The sequence below is a fragment of the Temnothorax longispinosus genome, chromosome 10 (assembly GCF_030848805.1).
Source record: "Temnothorax longispinosus isolate EJ_2023e chromosome 10, Tlon_JGU_v1, whole genome shotgun sequence".
Lineage (NCBI taxonomy): Eukaryota > Metazoa > Arthropoda > Insecta > Hymenoptera > Formicidae > Temnothorax > Temnothorax longispinosus.
In genome coordinates, this window is record NC_092367.1 from 14,868,798 (window position 1) to 14,891,450 (window position 22,653).

Consider the following 22,653-nt stretch of genomic DNA (forward strand, 5'->3'; position numbering starts at 1 on the left):
TTTGCAGATCCCACAAATGGTTTCTTTCCCATGTTTACGCGAACACTGTATGCGACTTGTCGATCAATAATCTCACACTTATGAGAAATTTTCGCTGCCGCGTTAAGAGCGCGCACTTTCTCTCGATATAATTTGCCCTACAATATCGCGATAAATAAAAAAAGAGAAATAATCAAATGGATCTTAAAAAAAAAGAGGAAAAATTACTTTAATAATCGGCAAGCAGCAATCGACTCGCTTCTAGTCAGTTTTCTTGAAGCCCTCGAAGCAAATGGAACATCCCGAGGAGCATTACTACAAGTTGAACCGATTTCTTTTGTCAGTTACCGGACTATCTCCTTATCAAAGCAAACGGAGAGCTCATTTAATAAGAGCTGTTTTAACGGTCACCTTACTAATAAGTATATGTTTCCTGGTACTTACGGTTTAAGAAAATAGTTTTCTTTTCAATTTAATGTTAGATATTTTTAGAACTAGAGGATTGGAAATAACATTCTCACGGTATCAGAATAAAAATAGAATATAAACTCAGAAACCAAATATCAATGTTTTATCGAAATTATAACGAAGATTCTTCACGATAAATTCAATCGAACGTGTCTCGGATAATTATTTCTCGATGAAATTATTTCTTCGTTCTTATTAAGAGTTAATAACATCTTACTAGATTAATAGCATATTTATTACATCTGACATCACTATGGACTATATGGTGGATTGGATACCGACGTTTCTAATTGTAACTGGTGGCCTGACCAACTTGTACATGCGTGTCACACACGTGGACAAAGTAAGCTCCGCTGGATTCTCTAACGATTTGTGTTTCTCATTACTTAAATTTAATAGAATGTATCATTTGATTCTGATACATAAAAACCTAAGCTGACACCCATTTTTAGATAGATATTAATCCATTTTTCGAAATAGACAAAATTACCATTGTATATACACATTCTGTTTTATTCTCTGGAACGTTATTCAGCTTAATTAAGACACGGATTTGCAATTACCTTCCTTATTACACATCGCCATATGAGCAATGAGAGGTAAAAGTAAAACGAAGTGAACGTGACTAAAGAAAAATTATATCACAGTCAAAATATGCAACATTACTTTCGTAAATCTTTTAGAATTAGAATTACGTATTACAATTATGCTAACGTATCAATGAGACTTAATGTATAAATGTCTATCGATTCTTTTGCTATTTTGAAATACATGATCATTTATTTATCACTCTACTTTCTTTTAGTTTAGAGAATTATTCGAGCGTATGTCGAAAGACTGGGCGTTGCAAAAGACACACGATGAGGCCAAGATTATGCACGAGCATGCCGAGACCTCAAGATTATTCACACTCTGTTCCATAAGTAAGAGAAACCTTAAACCTGTCTTTTTTACAGATGAAAAAGACAGGCGTTTTTGTCTGCGAAATCAAAATTAAATTTCTGTGTATAAGACTGAGACACAACACAATAGTGATTTGTATTATAAGCATCCAACATATTTATCATACACCTTTTCAATGAGCAACATGCAATATTTCTTTTAGATATTCATAATTATAATTTCATCTCCACTAAACATTTATTATAATTACATTGATTTTTCCGATATGTTTTCAGACATTATTGTCCAATTGTACCACTGTAGATTAACTTCAACAATCTCGGGTTAACTTACTTTTTATTTATTTTATTACTTTTTATCTTTTTCTAGGTCTAATTATAGGATAGGAAGAGATAAAAAGTAAGTTAAACCAAGATTAAAGTTACTCTACTTTAATAGAAATGGATGTGTATGTTTTTAACATACACATTTCCCATTCCTTAATGTTATTTTTGCAAAAACATGACATTAAAAAAATCTAAATACACGATTACAAAGATCACTAAATACCGTAACCTTCTTGTCTAAAACATTTTTTCATATACCTCACGGTCTCAAAGATATTCACTCGTAATCAAATACATAGAATTTCTTTCGAAGGGTTGTTTCGATCCCCACACCTCTAAGCCGATAAAAAAAAATACGTACGTGTTTGTTATTTTTCGTTACTCTACAAAATAAATATTCAAAGCCAATAAAAATCGGTGAGTTCCAAACGTTTCCTTGTTAGTAGAATTCAATTTTTATATCACATATTGAGACGGTCTTAAATTAAATCGAGTCTTCAGACCATCAGAGCTTGAATTTAATAGAAAAAATGTTTATATATAGTAAAAATTAAGTCCTACTTTGGACATATTTTTGGTATTTTTGTTTGTTTAAATATTGCAGCTTTTACAATTATACTGTTTCCTGAAAAATTCGGTGCAGAGAGTAAATCATATGATATTTTTGCGAAATCAAGACATTAACATATGTCTAATATGTCATTGCAATTCAAATTTAATTCCTTTACACACACACACACACACACACTCGCTCTGTTGCTCAAAATTATATTATAATATATTTACAATTATTGCATTTGTCAGGCCTGACGTATATAACCATAGCGATATACTGCATGTGGATTTTCACACCGGAAGTCCTCGACATTTTGTCGCCTATGAACGAATCTCGCCCGCGGAGCCAACCTGTTGATATTCAATTGTTTGTCAATGAGGAGAGATATTTTTACGTCGTTCGATACCACACGTGTCTTTTACTTATCATCATACCTTTAATTTATGTCGGCTGTTCCACTCTGTTTGTGACTCTCGCGCAACACGTTTGCGGAATGTGCAAGTTGATGGGGTAAGAAATTTATTCCTCGCGTAATTTACTACTATTTGCGAAAGAGCAAATGACTCTAAGATTACGTGAAAGCGAAGCGTCGGTATAATAATAATAATAATAATAATAATAATAATAATAATAATAATAATAATAATAATAATAATAAACTTTATTAACGGGTAATAAACCCTTTAGCGTACAAAGAGAAAAGAAAAACAAGAACAATAAAATAAAATTAAAATTTTACAACATAAGGAGAACATTCAGGTTACAAGAGTAGACGAACAAAGTTTTTGTTTAAAAGTTGATACAAAGCCACCAAAAAAGTCAACCCTATTGGAGAAATTACTTGCAGATATTATTAGCCTATTTACACAAGAATTTGCGCTATACAAAGTACGGTGATACCCGAGGTGGAAGATGGAGTACTGTCTTAATTCTCTAGTCGGGATGTTAAAATAGATACGTTCCAACAAATCCGGACAATCAGTAGAGTGATTGAGAAGCTTAAAAATAAATGTAAGGTCAAAGGTCAGTCTCCTACTTTCTAACGATAGCAGATTTAATCTATCTAAGATAGTGCAGTAGTCATGGCAAGTAATTGACATGGGATTACCCAGCCGATAAGCAGCTATACGCAGGAATTTGTGCTGCACACGTTCAATCAATAACTGATGGCATTTAAAATACGGAGACCAAACTATGGAACAGTACCTACTCTAACTTGGGGCGAACTAACGTACAGTATAATAATTTTAAAGTGGTTATATTCTTAAAAAATCTACCCCATCGGAGGATGAATCCAAACGTTCTATAAGCAAGATGAAACTATTGATTGTATATGTGTATTAAATGATAAGTCCGCACTGAATAAGACCCCGAGATCTCGAGCTTCGCGCACTGCTGAGAGAGCTAGAGAGATTATCTCTAAATCTAAACTGGTCTATCAATTCTCGAGTTCATGCGACAGATACCTTCCTTTTTTTTTCAATTAGAAAAAAAAGTTTTCTTCTCATGTTTTTAAAATTTATTATTATTATTATTATTATCATTATTTTTCGATATCTTTCGCGCAAATGCTAAAAAATGCTTAATTCAAGCTCATCTCTTCTTCCGCACATTGCACGACAAATATAATTCGACTGAACGTCAATCGTAGATAAGAATAACGTTGGCAATAATTTCGGCAGGAATCGCGCGGAACGCATATTTTGCGTTGCCGAAAACGAGACGGCGTATGATTTAATTCAAGAGTCGCAAAGTTACCGAAACTTGGTCGTTTTTGTACGGCAGCATTACAACGTTATACAGTTTGTATTTTTATTTTATATATATAATACACGATATCTAATGCATCAGTATTAACTTATTTTCACGAGTAATATGTGTAACGAAGCAGATTAACATAGTGCTTTGCAAGAAAATTTGAAAAGTAACAATGATGGTAACTACATAGTGCCTCTTTCACGCATCACACTGATACGATTGATAGATAGATTTCAATCAAGAAGAATCAATTATTAGCATTAAATCAGATAATACAAATATACACAAAAACAAATCTGAATATTGTACAGGCTTCGATAGATATATCTCCTATTACGTCTCTAAGAATATAAATCGACAGATTTATATTTAGATTTAATTATTTCTCTATCGATAAAAATAATCTTATAATTACAAAACTGACCACCGCCATATTCCCAATTATAAATGTACGTTAACATGCATATTAATTATTTTACATGCAAAAAATATTCATCGCCTTATTACTTTAACACGTTTGACTTTTTTCACCTTACAAGATTTGTTGATATAATCGAGACTTGTCACACACTACCGTTTCTAATGGATCTCACAGGAATAGTGATTTTGATGAGTCTTACGTTAATCCAAGTATGTTGATTGCGGAAATGTGTCGGACGTCTCCAAGTATTATCGAAGCGTTAAAACGAAATCTTGCAGATACTAACAATCTCCAGTAACAATTTCGAACGAACGTTTAGATCCGTCAGTGTCGCCATTATAGGACAGAGCTATATATTCATGTCTTGTTATATGGGACAAAAAGTCACGGATGTGAGTTCGAGTATATGTGAGAAAATGTGAGTATATATACTCCGTCCAACGAGAGATCATGGTTGATCAAACATAAATAATAACGATAGGCCACAGAGCCGCGCAACAAGATGTTCGCGTTAAATTATTTTTATTTTTAATAGATATTGTCCAACATTATTATGTTTGATCAACCATGATCTCCCGTTGGACGGAGTATAGGTCTCTTTAATAATACATTTAAGAGTATATCTTGCACTGCAATATTCGAAATAATAATATTCGAAATGACAATGCTTTTGTCTACTCAAGCTGACGAGAGAAAAATTGAAATAAAATTTACTGGAAGAATGAGAAAATTTCTCTAAACTTATTTGCGCGGCGTTTTTTTCCTCAAAAATATATGTACAATAAAAGTACTACTTAAATATTAGATATTTATGCATTATGTAAATTTGCGAGACATACGAAATATCATAGTCAAGAGACACGGTAATGTCTCACGCCAAGTATTCGCGAAGCGAGACAGCACCGTGTATCTGTACGCGACGCGACGAGTTACGATTACCAGAGATTTTAAGATTTCGATAGAATATTACAATGAAAAGAAACATGATATAACCTTCATGATTTTAAAAGAGAAATACGTTAATACATTAACTTGCTATATCAATAATGATTATTTATTATTAGAGGGAGAGAGAGAGAGAGAGGGGGGAGGGGAGAGAGAGAGAGGGGAGGAGAGAGAGAGAGAGAGAGAGAAGAGAGAGAGAGAGAGAGAGAGAGGAGAGAAGAGAGAGAGAGAGAGAGAGAGAGAGAGAGAGAGAGAGAGAGAGAGAGAGAGAGAGGAGAGAGAGAGGAGAGAGAGAGAGAGAGAGAGAGAGAAGAGAGAGAGAGAGAGAGAGAGAGAGAGAGAGGAGAGAGAGATATTACATATGTCATTTACTTTACTTTATAATTCCTGAACTTGATTGTTTTCAAAATAATAAAAAAATGTGCTTCTGCAGATTTAACTCGACATGGTACAACGCAGTTGTTTCAGAGCAGAAGGCATTGTTAATGATAATGATGCGACGCTATCATCCGCTTATCTTGACCGCCTGTAAACTTTATGTGATGTCTTTGCAGAATTTCGGAATGGTAAGAAAAAAGTACGCCGTATTCGGCACGAATCATAACAAACAACGAATAAAGAATGTATGTATCTTTCGAAGACACTTCAAACAGCGATCTCCTATTGCATGGTCATCAGACAAATCTGAAAATGTATTTGTCAAGTTGTAAGCGTAGAAGTAGCGTAGAAAACATTCGTGGGAATATTTAAACATGTACCAATCTTTTGGTTACGATTATATCGAAAATTCTTCTTTGAAAACACAGGAATCTGTCGGTGCAGTAAATTACAGGTAAGTAAATACGCAGAATAAATGTGATACAATCAATAAAGTAAAGCAAAACATATGCCAAAACTTTTATAATAACAGAATATTTCGTAAAGTATTCAAAACAGTGTTACAATTTTTTTAAATGACTTTTATTTCAGTGAGAAATTCGCTGATGATTTTATACTTGATTTGTCTTACATAAGACATTCAGTTGTTTATATTTTATCTAAAAATAAATATCTGTATGATAATAATAAGTATTTACTTCTCCATATCTATCTATAGCGTTGCACAGAAATACCACGTTTAAAATACTTGTAATAAAATATTTAAAACGTTGCCGTTAAAATTAAGAAATATTTCTCACATATTTTCTATAAGAAAAAAATATCTCAACGATTTGGTCGTCGTTTGTTATGCACTGTATAAGAGGGACGCGAATATTTTATTTTACCTTAGACTTGCTTTACTCATCGTTCGCTCCCTTTGCCTGTGAATAATCGAAAAATATTCGCGATGTCGCAGCGTAATAATCGAGCATGTGAGAAAAATTAACACGGTGGATAGAAAACTGCCTGACGACAATTTTTGTTGGCGAATCATCACCGGATGTTTCCCACGTTATTATCCGAACATTGTACGCGCGCTGCCGATCGATCCCCTCGGCGCCGCGGCGCTGCTGAAAAATTCGCAACCCTACGCTAAACGCATGCAATTTTCTTCAATGTTTCGATGAATTTAACCTATAATAAAGATAATAGATAAAGAAATAATAAATAAAAAAAAGTTCCGAGTGAACATAACGGAAAAAAATTTGAGATTATAGCAGTGTAAATATATAATAATCGATGAACTCTTGCTTCTACGGTCAGTCTGTTGGCAACTTTTGAAGCAAATGGAACATTCCGAGGAGCATTACTACAAATTGAATCGATTTCTTCTGTCGCTTATCGGACTATCTCCTTATCAAAGCAAACGGAGAGCTCGTTTAATAAGAGCTGTTTTAACGGTCACCATACTAATAAGTATAGGTTCTCTGGTACTTACGGTTTAAGAAAATAATTTCTTTTTTCAATTTAATGTTAGATATTTTTCGAACTAGAGGATTGGAAATAACATTCTCATGCGGTATCAGAATAAAAATAGAATATAAACTCAGAAACCAAATATCACTGTTTTATCGAAATTATAACGAAGATTCTTCACGAGAAATTCAATCGAACGTGTCTCGGATAATTATTTCTCGATGAAATTATTTTTTTTCGTTCTTATTAAGAGTTAATAACATCTTACTAGATAACATCTTACTAGATTAATAGCATACTTATTACATCTGACGTCACTATGGACTATATGGTGGATTGGATGTCGGCGGTTTTAATTGTATCGGGTAGCCTGAGCAACTTGTACACACGTATCATACACGTGGACAAAGTAAGCTGCATATAGATTCTCTAACAATTTGTGTTTCTCATAACTTAAATTTAATAGAATGTATCATTTGTCTCTATATAATATATAAAAACCTAAGTTGGCACTCATTTTTAGATAGATAACCCATTTTTATAAATAGACAAAATTATCATTGTATATACAAATTTCATTCTGTTTTACTCTCTGGAACGTTATTGAGCCTAATTAAGACACTGTGATTTGCAATTACCTTTCTTATTACACATCACCATAGATAATTTAGATGAGCAATAAGAGATAAAAGTAAAACGAAGTGAACGTAACAAAAGAAAATTTATATCACAGTCAAAATATGCAACATTACTTTCGTAAATCTTTTAGAATTAGAATTACGTATTACAATTATGTTAACGTATCAATGAAACTTAATGTATAAATGTCTATCGATTCTTTTACTATTTTGAAATACATGATCATTTATTTATCGCTCTACTTTCTTTTAGTTTAGAGAATTATTCGAGCGTATGTCGAAAGACTGGGCGTTGCAAAAGACACACGATGAGGCCAAGATTATGCACGAGCATGCTAAGACCTCAAGATTATTCACTCTCTGTTATCTAAGTAAGAGAAACGTTAAACCTGTCTTTGTTTACAGAAGAAAAGGACAGGCGCTTTTGCCTGCGAGTTCAAAATTATATTTCTATGTATATATATAAGACTGAGACACAACACAATAGTGATTTGTATTATAAGCATCCAACATATTTATCGTACACACAACTTTCAATGAGCAACATGCAATATTTCTTTTAGATATTTTTAATTATAGTTTCATCTTCACCAAACATTTATTATAATTACATTGATTTTTCTAATATGTTTTGAGACAGCAGTGTACCAATTGTTCCACTGTAGATTAACTTTAACAATCTCGAGTTAACTTACTTTTTATCTTTTTCTAGGTCTAAATATTAGGATAAGAAGAGTTAAAAAGTAAGTTAAACCGAGCTTAAAGTTACTCTACTTTAATAAAAATGGATGTGTGTGTTTTTAACATACACATTCCCCACTCCTTAATGTTATTTTTGCAAAAATATGACATTAAAAAAAATCTAAATACACGATTGCAGAGATCACTAAATACCGTAACCTTCTTGTCTAAAACATTTCTTCATATACTTTACGGTCTCAAAGATATTCACTCGTAATCAAATACATAGAATTGCTTTCGAGGGGTTGTTTCAATCTCTAAACACACCTCGAAGTCGATAAAAACAAATACGTGTCTGTTATTTTTCGTTACTCTACAAAATATATATTCAAAGCCCATAAAAATCGGTGAGACACAGTTCCAAACGTTTCCTTGTTAGTAGAATTCAATTTTTATATCACATATTGAGACAGTCTTTTAAATCGAGTCTTCAGACCATCAGAGCTTGAATTTAATAGGAAAAATAATGCTTATGTATGGTAAAAATTAAGTCCTACTTTAGACATATTTTCGGTATTTTTGTTTGTTTTAATCTTGCAGCTTTTACAAATATACTGTTTCCTGAAAAATTCGATGCAGAGAGTCAATTATATGATATTTTTGCAAAATGAAGACATTAACATGTCTAATATGTCATTGTAATTCAAACTTAATTTCTTTTACACGCACACACACACGCACACACACACACACACACACACACACACACACACACACACACACTCGCTCTGTTGCTAAAAATTATATTATAATATATTTACAATTATCGATTTTTTCAGGCCTGTCGTATATAATTCTAGCGATATACATCACGTGGATGTTGACACCGGATGTCCTCGACATTATATCGCCTATGAACGAATCTCGCCCGCGGAGGCAACCTATTGATATTCAATTTTTTGTTAATGAAGAGTATTTGTACATCGTTCGGTACCACACGTGTTTTTTACTTATCATCATACCTTTTATTTATGTCGGCTGTTCCACTCTATTTGTGACTGTCACGCAACACGTTTGCGGAATGTGCAAGTTGATGGGGTAAAAAATTTATTCCTCGCGCAATTTACTACTATTTGCGAAAGAGCAGATGACTCTAATGTAAGATTACTTGAAAGCGGAGCGTCGGTATTATCTCTAAATCTAATTAAACTATGGTTTATCAATTCTCGAGTTCGTGCGACAGATACATCTTTTTTTTTCAATTAGAAAAAATAGTTTTCTTCTCATGTTTTTAAAATTTATTATTATTATTATCAATATTTTTCGATATCTTTCGCGCAAATGCTAAAAAATGCTAAACTCGAGCTCATCTCTTCTTCCGCACATTGCACGACAAATATAATTCGACTGAACGTCAATCGTAGATAAGAATAACGTTGGCAATAATTTCGGCAGGAATCGTGCGGAACGCATATTTTTCGTTGCTGAAAACGATACGGCGTATGATTTAATTCAAGAGTCGCAAAGTTACGGAAACTTGGCCGTTTTTGTGCGGCAGCATGACAACGTTATACAGTTTGTATTTTTATTTTATATAATACACGATATCTCTAATGCATCAGTATTAACTTTATTTTCACGAATAATGTGTAACGAAGCAGATTAAAGCAGAAAATTTGAAAAATAACAATGATGGTAACTATAATACATATATAGTGCCTTTTTCACGCATCACACTAATACGATTGATAGATTGATTTCAATCAAGAAGAATCAATTATTAGCATTAAATCAGATGATACAAATATATACAGAGACGAATCTGAATATTGTACAGGGTTCGATAGATATTTCTCCTATTTCGTCTCTATAATAATAATCGAATAAATCGACAGATTTATATTAGTAGGGGAGCTAGCTCCATTTTTTCGTGATTATTTCGGTACTTATGAAACTTTTTGTGGTGATTCAGAATGTTATTCAATGATCAAAGCTCCGGGGGCTGACAAAAAAGTGGGGGGCTTTGGGTGGTATAGCCACCCACTTGTGCAAAAAAAATTTTTTAAAAGTCATTTCGGTATGTCAGTCATTTTGCACCATAATTTTATGATATATTCTATGACTATTAGCATAATTGACTGACAAAAAAGTGGGTCTCAAAACCCTCATAAAATATCGTAAATTCCCCAGTTTGCGATGACTTATGAATTTTTTCCTTCTACCATTGATGGTCATCAGGACTCATTTTAAGGTAAATATCTCGTTTAGAGGACCCACTTCCGATGACCTTGAATTTGCCATATATTGTCAAGGACACCCTTCCGAGTAACATGCAAGTGATTTTAGTCGGGGGTCGCTTTTGATTAAAAAGTTATTAACAAAAAAAAGTTAGGTGACGCGTTTTAAGTATTCTCTGCTTTAACAAAAAGACTTAAATTTATCAACAATTTACTGCTTTAAATGTTGTGTTTTGGTAAAGCAGCGACTTTTCCGCAAAATAAAGTATTCTCTGTTTTAACAAAAAGACTTCAATTTATCAACAATTTACTGCTTTAAATGTTGTGTTTTGGTAAAGCAGCGACTTTCTCGCGAAATAAAGTATTCTCTGCTTTAGAAAAAAACGTAATATTAGTCGTGTATGCCTTCTAATACTCAAAATAGCTGCTATATTTTTCAAACTTTTTTTGTTTATAACTTTTTAATAAAAAGCAACCCCCGACTAAAATCACTTGCATATGTTACTCGGGAGGGTGTCCTTGACAATATATGTCAAATTCAAGGTCATCGGAAGTGGATCCCCTAAACGGGATATTTACCATTTATTTGAGTAATGAAAAGACAATAAGAATTAAAATGCGTCCTGATGACCATCAATGATAGAAGGAAATAGTTATTTGTGCAACAAGTGCTGGAAAATGAAAATTCACGGGTGCGGTTACCACACCCGGGAATTTTCAACTTCACGCACGTGTTGCATACTTATTTCATGTTGCAAGTGCGTGGAAAGTGGCCTATCACGCGCGCGTCGCGTGCGTAATGGGCCACTTTCCATGCACGTGTGACATGAAGATTCATAAGTCGCAAACTGTGGAATTTACAATATTTTATGAGGGTTTTGAGACCCATTTTTTTGTCAGTCAATTATGCTAATAGTCATAGAATATATCAAAGAAATATGATGCAAAATGACTGACATACCGAAATAACTTAAAAAAAAGACATTTTTGGGCGGCCCTACACCCACAAGCAACCCACTTTTTTGTCAGTTAATTATGCTAATAGTCATAGAATATATCATAGAATTATGGTGCAAAATGACTGACATACCGAAATGACTTGAAAAAAATTTTTTTTTGCACAAGTGGGTGGTTATACCACCCAAAGCCCCCCACTTTTTTTTCAGTCCCCGGAGCTTTGATCATTGAATAACATTCTGAATCACCACAAAAAGTTTCATAAGTACCGAAATAATCACGAAAAAATGGAGCTAGCTCCCCTACTATATTTAGACTTCATTATTTCTTTATCGACAAAAATAATCTTATAAATCTTATAATTACAAAACTGACCACCGCCATATTCCCAATTATAAATGTACGTTAACGTAACTTATTAATTATTTTACATGCAAAAAATATTCACCGCTTTATTACTTTAATACGTTCGACTTTTTTCACCTTACAAGATTCGTTGATATAATCGAGACTTGTCACACAGTACCGTTTCTAATGGAACTCACAGGAATGGTTTTTTTGATGAGTCTTACATTAATCGAGGTATGTTGATTGCGGAAATGTGTCGGACGTCTCCAAGTATTATCCAAGCGTTAAAACGAAATCTTTCAGGTACTAACAATCTCCAGTAACAATTTCGAACGAACTTTTAGATCCGTCAGTGTCGCCATTATAGGACAGAGCTATATATTCATGTATTGTTATATGGGACAAAGAGTCACGGATGTGAGTTCGAGTATATGTGAGAAAATGTGAGTATATATACTTCGTCCAACGAGAGATCATGGTTGATCAAACATAAATAACGAAAGGCCACAAAGCCGCAACAAGGTGTTCGCATTAAATTATTTTTATTTTTAATAGTGTTGGGCAATATCTAACGCGAACACCTTGTTGCGCGGCTCTGTGGCCTATCGTTATTTATGTTTGATCAACCATGATCTCTCATTAGACGGAGTATAGGTCTCTTTAATAATACACTTAAGATTATATCTTGCACTGCAATATTCGAAACGACAATGCTTTGTCTACTCAAGCTGACGAGAGAAAAATTGAAATAAAATTTACTGGAAGAATGAGAAAATTTCTCTAAACATATACGCGCGGCGTTTTTTTCTTCAAAAATATATGTGCGATAAAAGTACTACTTAAATATTAGATATTTACGCATTATGTAAATTTGCGAGACATACGAAATATCACAGTCAAAAGACACGGTAGTCTCACGCCAAGTATTCGCGAAGCGAGACAGCACCGAGCACCGCGTATCCTTACGCGACGCGACGAGTTGCGATTACCCGAGATTTTAAGATCTCGACAGAATATTACAATGAAAAGAAACATGATATAACTTTCATGATTTTAAAAGAGAAATACGTTAATACATTAACTTGCTATATTAATAATGATTATTTATTATTAGAGGGGGAGGGAAGAGAGAGAGAGAGAGAGAGAGAGAGAGAGAGAGAGAGAGAGAGAGAGAGAGAGAGAGAGAGAGAGAGAGAGAGAGAGAGAGAGAGAGAGAGAGAGAGACCGATATTACATATGTCATTTACTTTACTTTATAATTCCTAAACTTCATTGTTTTCAAAATAATAAAAAAATTTGCTTCTGCAGATTCAACTCGACATGGTATGACGCAGTTGTTACAAAGCAGAAGGCATTGTTAATGATAATGATGCGACGCTATCATCCGCTTATCTTGACCGCCTGTAAACTTTATGTGATGTCCTTACAGAATTTCGGAATGGTAAGAAAAAAGTATACACCGTATTCGGCATGAATCATAACAAATAACGAATAAAGAATGTATCTATCTTTCGAAGACACTTCAAACAGCAATCTCCTATTGCATGTTCATCAGACAAATCTGAAAATGTATCTGTCAAGTTGTAAGCGTAGAAGTAGCGTAGAAAACATTCGTAGGAATATTAAACATGTACCAATCTTTTTCTTACGATCATATCGAGAAAATTCTTTTTTAAAAACACAGGAATCTGTCGGTGTAAATTACAGGTAAGTAAATACGCAGAATAAATGTGATACAATCAATAAAGTAAAGTAAAACATGTGTAAAAATTTTTATAATAACAAAATATTTTGTAAAGTATTCAAAACAGTGTTACAATTTTTTTAAATGACTCTTACTTATATTTCAGTGAAAGATTCGCTGATGATTTTATGTCATACGTAAGAAATTCAATTGTTTATATTTAACTAAAAATAAATATCTGTATGATAATAATAAATATTTACTTCTCCATATCTATCTATAGCGTTGCACTGAAATACCTTCTTTCAAATACTTGTAATAAAATATTTGAAAGGTTCCCCTGCGCCATTAAAATTAAAAAATATTTCTCATATATGTTCTATAAGAATAATATGTATCTCAACGATTTGGTCGTCGTTTATTATTATGCACTGTATAAGAGGGACGCGAATATTGCAATTTTACCTTAGACTTCCTTTACTCATCGTTCGCTCCCTTTGCCTGTGAATAATCGAAAAATATTCGCGATGTCGCAGCGTAATAATCGAGTATGTGAGAAAAATTAACACGGTAGATAGAAAACTGCTTGACGATAATTTTTCTTGGCGAACCACCGGATGTTTCCCACGCTATTATCCGAACATTGTACGCGCGCTGCCGATCGATCCCCTCGACGCTGTTGAAAAATTCGCACCTCTATGCTAAACGCATGCAATTTTCTTCAATGTTTCGATAAATTTGACCTATAATAAAGATAATAGATGAAGAAATAATAAATAAAAAAAAGATGTGAGTGGACCTAACGGAAAAAATTCGAGATTATAGCAGTAAGAAATAATAATCGATGAACTCTTGCTTCTGCGGTCAGTCTATTGGCAACTTTCGAAGCAAATGGAACATCCCGAGGAGTATTACTACAACATGAATCGATTTCTTCTGTCGGTTACCGGACTATCTCCTTATCAAAGCAAACGGAAAGCTCATTTAATAAGAGCTGTTTTAACGGTCACCATACTAATAAGTATATGTTTGCTGGTACTTACGGTTTAAGAAAATAGTTTTCTTTTCAATTTAATGTTAGATATTTTTCGAACTAGAGGATTGGAAATAACATTCTCACGGTATCAGAATAAAAATAGAATATAAACTCAGAAACCAAATATCACTGTTTTATCGAAATTATAACGAAGACTCTTCACGAGAAATTTAATCGAACGTGTCTCGGATAATTATTTCTCGATGAAATTATTTCTTCGTTCTTATTAAGAGTTAATAACATCTTACTAGATTAATAGCATACTTATTACATCTAACGTTACTATGGATTATATGGAGGATTGGATACCGACGTTTGTAATTGTATTGGGTAGCCTGGGCAACTTGTACATGCGTGTCACACACGTAGACAAAGTAAGCTCCGCTGGATTCTCTAACGATTTGTGTTTCTCATTACTTAAATTTAATAAAATGTATCATTTGTCTCTAATATATCAAACCTAAGCTGACACCCATTTTTAGATAGATATTAATCCATTTTTCGAAATAGACAAAATTACCATTGTATATACACATTCTGTTTTACTCTCTGGAACGTTATTCAGCCTAATTAAGACACGGATTTGCAATTATCTTCCTTATTACATATCGCCATATGAGCGTAAAACGAAGTGAACGTGACTAAAGTAAAATTATATCACAGTCAAAATATGCAACATTACTTTCGTAAATCTTTTAGAATTAGAATTACGTATTACAATTATGCTAACGTATCAATGAGATTTAATGTATAAATGTCTATCGATTCTTTTGCTATTTTGAAATACATGATCATTTATTTATCGCTCTACTTTCTTTTAGTTTAGAGAATTATTCGAGCGTATGTCGAAAGACTGGGCGTTGCAAAAGACACACGATGAGACCAGGATTATGCACAAGCATGCCGAGGCCTCAAGATTATTCACACTCTGTTACCTAAGTAAGAGAAATCTTAAACCTGTCTTTTTTTACAGAAGAAAAAGACAAGCGTTTTTGCTTGCGAGATTAAGATTATATTTAAGTGTATAAGACTGAGACACAACACAATAGTGTTATTGCATTATAGGCATTCAACATATTTATCGTACACCTTTTTAATGAGCAACATGCAATATTTCTTTTAGATATTCATAATTATAATTTCATCTTCACTAAACATTTATTATAATTACATTGATTTTTCCGATATGTTTTGAGACATTAATGTTCAATTGTACCACTGTAGATTAACTTCAACAGTCTCGGATTAACTTACTTTTTATTTATTTATTACTTTTTATCTTTTTCTAGGTCTAAATATAGGATAGGAAGAGATAAAAGTAAGTTAAACCGAGATTAAAGTTACTCTACTTTAATAGAAATGGATGTGTATGTTTTTAACATACACATTCCCCATTCCTTAATGTTATTTTTGCAAAATATGACATTAAAAAAATCTAAATACACGATTGCAGAGATCACTAAATACCGTAACCTTCTTGTCTAAAACATTTTTTCATATACCTCACGGTCTCAGAGATACTCACTCGTAATCAAATACATAAAATTTCTTTCGAAGGTTATTTCGATCCCTAAACACACCTCTAAGCCGATAAAAAAAATACGTACGTGTTTGTTATTTTTCGTTACTCTACAAAATAAATATTCAAAGTCCATAAATATGTCATTGCAATTCAAATTTAATTCCTTTACACACACACACACACACACACACACACACCCACACACACACACACACACACACACACACTCGCTCTGTTGCTCAAAGTTATATTATAATATATTTACAATTATCGCATTTTTCAGGCCTGACGTATATAACCATAGCGATATACTGCATGTGGATGTTCACACCGGAAGTCCTCGACATTTTGTCGCCTATGAACGAATCTCGCCCGCGGAGGCAACCTGTTGATATTCAATTTTTTGTCAATGAGGAGAGATATTTTTACGTCGTTCGATACCACTTTTGTCTTTACTTATCATCATGAATTTAATTTATGTCGGCTGTTCCACTCTATTTGTGACTCTCGCGCAGCACGTTTGCGGAATGTGCAAGTTGATGGAGTAAGAAATTTATTTCTCGCGTAATTTACTACTATTTGCGAAAGAGCAAATGACTCTAAGATTACGTGAAAGCGAAGCGTCGGTATAATAATAATAATAATAATAATAATAATAATAATAATAATAATAATAATAATAATAATAATAATAAACTTAAATTTATTAACGGGTAATAAACCCTTTAGCGTACAAAGAAAAAAGAAAAACAAGAACAATAAAATAAAATTTAATTTTACAACATAATTCGCTGTGTGCGCTGGTATACTATAGCGGAAAAGTAGGACTTAGAGCGCCCATGGTGGCCGGAATTTGCATTATTTGCTGGAGTTTTCTAATACATCGTAATGGAAAAATTGCGGAAAGGAAATTTAAATTGTTGCGTGAACACGTGTAAGAATGTATTTCACAATACAAGTTCAGAAATAAAATTTTATTCCTTTCCAAAAGCGATTTATAAAATTGAGCAGCGAAAAATGTGGATACGTTGGTACAAAAATAAAGTAAGTATATTCTTTGAGATTATATGATCATATTTTATTTCGTTTAAAATAATGGTATTTATTTAGAATACGGGCCTCACCTCCAATATCAATAAAATTATGCTTAATCGACATGTGACTACGGGGCATGTACATGTCGCTACATTTCATCGATATGACAGGTTTTCTAACTTAAATAGTTGTCAACTTTAACGATTAATATCTCGCTTCGCGAGGCAGACTGCCGCGTTTTTCTTCCAGATTCTTTCGTTTCGTGTAAAAAACGCGTCAATAATGTATTTTGAATAAATAATCAAAACAATAATTTTTGTTCTTGTTTAAACGTTTTTTTATTTATTTACGATTGACTTGAATTTCATTAATATTGATATACTTACATGTAATTGTACCTTGTACGGAATAGCATTGACAGATGTTTGCGGTATTACACTGCACCTTATTAAATGGCTTATATTTTCATTACGCAATTCTTCAACGCGAACCACATGCGATATTGCTATATAAGGCTTTTCCTTTGGTATTGAACTTGGATTAAATTTAATGTCATGAGTGACAGGTCCAAATCCCGTTCGTATAATAAGATTCATTGCAAAAAGTCAGAAAGAGGTTAACCTTTAAAACAATGTAGGTTAATTTCTCTCGAAAAATCTTTTCAACTATAATTTTTGTAATATCATCATTGAAATTAAGATTTAAATTACCTAACGACAGTTTACACGTAGCTCGAATATTCACAATCGTTGACAGCTATTCCATACAGCTATTCCATCAAGAAGTGCGATATTTCACTAACCGTGGCAGCACTAGTCTCTGCGCACACAGCGAATAGGGAGAACATTCATAGGGAGTACTGTATTCTCTAGTCGGGATGTTAAAATAGATACGTTCCAACAAATCCGGACAGTCAGTAGAGTGATTGAGAAGCTTAAAAATAAATGTAAGGTCAAAGGTTAATTTCCTACTTTCTAACGATAGCAGATTTAATCTATCTAATATAGTGCAGTAGTCATGGCAAGTAATTGACATGGGATTACCCAGCCGATAAGCAGCCATACGCAGGAATTTGTGCTGCACACGTTCAATCAATAACTGATGGCATTTAAAATACGGAGACCAAACTATGGAACAGTACTCTAACTTGGGGCGAACTAACGTACAGTATAATAATTTTAAAGTAGTTATATTTTTAAAAATCTACCCCATCGAAGGATGAATCCAAGCCTTCTATAAGCAGATGAAACTATTGATTGTATATGTGTATTAAATGATAAGTCCGCACTGAATAAGACCCCGAGATTTCGAGCTTCGCGCACTGCTGAGAGAGCTAGAGAGATTATTTCTAAATCTAAACTAGTCTATCAATTCTCGAGTTCATGCGACAGATACATTTCTTTTTTTTCAATTAGAAAAAATAGTTTTCTTTTCATGTTTTTAAAATTTATTATTATTATTATTATTATCATTATTTTTCGATATCTTTCGCGTAAATGCTATAAAAAATGCTTAATTCAAGCTCATTTCTTCTTCCGCACATTGCACGACAAATATAATTCGACTGAACGTCAATCGTAGATAAGAATAACGTTGGCAATAATTTCGGCAGGAATCGCGCGGAACGCATATTTTGCGTTGCCGAAAACGAGACGGCGTATGATTTAATTCAAGAGTCGCAAAGTTACCGAAACTTGGTCGTTTTTGTACGGCAGCATAACAACGTTATACAGTTTTGTATTTTTATTTTATATATATAATACACGATACCTAATGCATCAGTATTATCATATTTTCACGAGTACTATGTGTAACGAAGCAGATTAACATAGTGCTTTGCAAGAAAATTTGAAAAGTAATGATGATAACTACATAGTGCCTCTTTCACGCATTACGCTGATACGATTGATAGATAGATTTCAATCAAGAAGAATCAATTATTAGCATTAAATCAGATAATACAAATATACACAAAGACGAATCTGAATATTGTACAGGCTTCGATATATATGTTACGGGCAAAGTCAGCATGGTGTGCAGTGTCGGCATTGCCCGGGCAATGTCAGCATTGCACAACGCGACTGGGCAAAGTAGTTTATTAGCGGACATTGCCCGGTTTGATGTGGGCAAAGTTAACATTGCCCATCCAGCGATGGCAATGTCAGCAACGATTATCACATTGCGGACTTTGCTCGGTTCCAAGTGGGCAATGTCGACAATGCTAAATCTCCGTGGGTTAAGCTGCGCTAAATAAGGGTAATTCTTCAGTTTAGCTACCTCAGCACAGAAATCGATGCAATTAGGCTTAATCGACCAATTAGGCTTAATGCGTTTTTTGCATGAAACGAACGAATCTGAAAAAAGTGTCGCTCTGCCCTGCGACGCGAGATATTAATCGTCAAAGTTGAACCGACGACATGTAGCACTACTGAACGTGCCCTGCGGCCATATGCGCATGCTCAGTGGTCGCACGCGCATGTAAAACTGCGCCAATTTTAAATGAATCAATCGTGCAGAATAACCAAGCATCTCGATTCAAGCAGTTAGGTCTCACGCTCAGAGTTTCATTAGTTTAATTATGCGTGGGAAGACACACACACACACACACACACACAACGGGGGGGTGCGAGGGGGGGCCTTCGGCCCCCTCCTCCCCCGCACCCACCCCGCCGGTAGGCTGCGTGGACCTCGCTTTACAACATAAAGTACATGCTAAGTTGTAAAACGAAATTATAAAGTACATGCATGGGGGAGGGTGCAGGGGAGAAAAGCCTTTCTGTTCACGTGCGCTCACGCATGTAAGCCCCCTTGCACCCCTCCATGCATGTGCTTTATAATTTCGCTTTACAACTTGCATGTACTTTATGTTGTAAAGCGAGGTCCACGCTGCCTACCGACGGGGTGGGTGCGGGGAAAGGGGGGGCCGAAAGCCCCCCCCTCGCACCCCCCCCCCGTGTGTGTGTGTGTGTGTGTACTTCCCACGCATAATTAAACTAATGAAACTCCCAGCGTGAGACCTAACTGCTTGAATCGAGATGCTTGGTTATTCTGCACGATTGATTCATTTAAAATTGGCGCAGTTTTACATGCGCGTGCGACCACTGAGCATGCGCATATGGCCGCAGGGCACGTTCAGTGGTGCTACATGTCGTCGGTTCAACTTTGACGATTAATATCTCGCGTCGCAGGGCAGAGCGACACTTTTTCAGATTCGTTCGTTTCATGCAAAAACGCATTAAGCCTAATTGGTCGATTAAGCCTAATTGCATCGATTTCTGTGCTGAGGTAGCTAAACTGAAGAATTACCCTTATTTAGCGCAGCTTAGCCCACGGAGATTTAGCATTGTCGACATTGCCCACTTTGAACCGAGCAAAGTCCGCAATGTGATAATCGTTGCTGACATTGCCATCGCTGGATGGGCAGTGTTAACTTTGCCCACATCAAACCGGGCAATGTCCGCTAATAAACTACTTTGCCCAGTCGCGTTGTGCAATGCTGACATTGCCCGGGCAATGCCGACACTGCACACCATGCTGACTTTGCCCGTAACATATATATCTCCTATTTCGTCTCTAAGAATATAAATCGACAGATTTATATTTAGATTTCATTATTTCTCTATCGATAAAAATAATCTTATAATTACAAAACAGACCACCGCCATATTCCCAATTATAAATGTACGTTAACATACATATTAATTATTTTACATGCAAAAAATATGCGTCGCCTTATTACTTTAACACGTTTGACTTTTTTCACCTTACAAGATTCGTTGATATAATCGAGACTTGTCACACACTACCGTTTCTAATGGATCTCACAGGAATAGTGATTTTGATGAGTCTTACGTTAATCCAAGTATGTTGATTGCGGAAATGTGTCGGACGTCTCCAAGTATTATCGAAGCGTTAAAACGAAATCTTGCAGATACTAACAATCTCCAGTAACAATTTCGAACGAACGTTTAGATCCGTCAGTTTTGCCATTATAGGACAGAGCTATATATTCATGTCTTGTTATATGGGACAAAGAGTCACGGATATGAGTTCGAGTATATGTAAGAAAATGTGAGTATATAGGTCTCTTTAATAATATATTTACGAGTATATCTTGCACCGCAATATTCTAAATAATAATAAAACTTGACAATGCAAACCTTTTGTCCACTCAAGACGAAGAGAGAAAAATTGAAATAAAATTTATTGAAAGAATAAGAAAATTTTTTTATACTTATTCACGCAACGTTTTTTTCCTCAAAATATACATTCGATAACAGTACTACTTAAATATTAGATATTTACGTATTATTAGAGGGAGAAGAGAGATATATATATATCTACTCTCTATATCTACTCTCTCTCTCTCTCTCTCTCTCTCTCTCTCTCTCTCTATATATATATATATATATATATATATATATATATAATATATATAGATCTATATATATAGAGATATATATATAGATATATATATATCTATATATATATATATATATAGAGAGAGAGAGAGAGAGAGAGACAGATATTACACATATGTCATTTACTTTATTATATAATTCTCGAACTTGAATGTTTCCACAATAATAATAAAAAAATGCTCCTGCAGATTTCATTCTACATGGTATAACGCAGTTGTTTCAGAGCAAAAGGCATTGTTAATGATAATGATGCGACGCCATCATCCGCTTATCTTGACCGCCTGTAACTTTATGTGATGTCTTTGCAGAATTTTGGAACGGTAAGAAAAAAGTACGCCGTATTCGGCATGAATCATAACAAACAACGAATAAAGAATGCATGTATCTTTCGAAGGTACTTCAAACAGTAATCTCCTATTGCGTGTTCTTCAGACAAATTTGAAAATGTATCTGTCAAGATGTAAGCGTAGAAGTAGCGTAGAAAAAACATTCGTGGTGTTCAAATTAGGAGCCAAAAGCTACAATGACGCCATCTATGAACGAACGACGTTACTAACATGTGACGTGCACGGGGACTTACTGCGTGCGCACCTATCACACACACACACACACACACGCACACACACACACACGCACACACACACACACACACACACACACACACACACAATTATCTCCCCATAATCAAGCTTACGATTCACGATATTATATGTGTTCTCGAAGTATCTTACAGAATAAAGTTCAGTATCTTAATCATAATCTTTTGTGCGGAGTTATTCACTTCCCTACAGCATTAGCCAACATGTGGGAATATCAAACATGTACCAATCCTTTTCTTACTATCATATCAAAAATTCTTCTTTGTAAAAACAGGAAGCTGTCGGTGTGGATTACAGGTAAAT

General features: G+C 34.2%; 2 protein-coding genes and 1 pseudogene across 17 annotated transcripts in view; 2 read left to right on the top strand and 1 right to left on the bottom strand.

Moving 5' to 3' along the window:
* The window catches only part of LOC139821146 (aminopeptidase N-like), a 77,909-nt gene that overhangs the window by 16,323 nt on the left and 38,933 nt on the right, over nucleotides 1-22,653 (bottom strand). The window contains exons 2-3 of one of the 9 annotated variants that reach the window (XM_071791967.1): nucleotides 18,041-18,263; nucleotides 17,717-17,951 (exon numbers count right to left, since the gene is read on the bottom strand). The exons of 6 other annotated variants lie outside the window; for them this stretch is intronic. The gene's annotated coding sequence lies outside the window, so the exon portion shown is untranslated. Of the gene's footprint in view, nucleotides 1-2,462; nucleotides 2,604-17,716; nucleotides 17,952-18,040; nucleotides 18,937-22,653 lie in introns of those variants that run through there. 2 more of the 9 variants (XM_071791966.1, XM_071791973.1) reach the window with 2 other exon arrangements.
* LOC139821142 (odorant receptor 4-like) lies at nucleotides 254-13,897 on the top strand. 8 transcript variants are annotated; one of them, XR_011734194.1, is made up of 10 exons: nucleotides 254-415; nucleotides 668-790; nucleotides 1,253-1,370; nucleotides 2,481-2,742; nucleotides 3,915-4,034; nucleotides 4,530-4,620; nucleotides 4,690-4,829; nucleotides 5,790-5,922; nucleotides 5,997-6,188; nucleotides 7,479-7,599. XR_011734194.1 is itself a non-coding variant. In XM_071791955.1 (10 exons), exons 2-10 carry the CDS (start codon nucleotides 7,063-7,065, stop codon nucleotides 13,616-13,618), a joined length of 1,176 nt encoding a protein of 391 aa, XP_071648056.1. In that variant the 5' UTR covers nucleotides 5,929-6,188; nucleotides 6,326-7,062; the 3' UTR covers nucleotides 13,619-13,897. The 8 variants fall into 8 exon arrangements, 4 of the variants coding, with proteins under 4 accessions (XP_071648054.1, XP_071648057.1, XP_071648058.1 ...); XR_011734193.1 differs by lacking the exon at nucleotides 7,479-7,599 and adding an exon at nucleotides 6,326-7,044; XR_011734196.1 differs by lacking the exon at nucleotides 7,479-7,599 and adding an exon at nucleotides 6,326-7,044 and having other exon boundaries at nucleotides 257-397; nucleotides 665-790.
* Nucleotides 13,622-22,651, top strand: LOC139820895 (uncharacterized; annotated as a pseudogene).

What these genes read in the sequence shown, in the direction of transcription:
- LOC139821142 (XM_071791953.1), top strand. Translation starts at nt 272, where the DNA reads ATGGAACATCCCGAGGAGCATTACTACAAGTTGAACCGATTTCTTTTG. An exon ending in TAATAAGTATATGTTTCCTG is followed by an intron (nt 416 to 667) that starts GTACTTACGGTT and finishes ACATCTTACTAG; the next exon opens with ATTAATAGCATATTTATTAC. An exon ending in TCGAGTATATGTGAGAAAAT is followed by an intron (nt 12,497 to 13,361) that starts GTGAGTATATAT and finishes TTGCTTCTGCAG; the next exon opens with ATTCAACTCGACATGGTATG.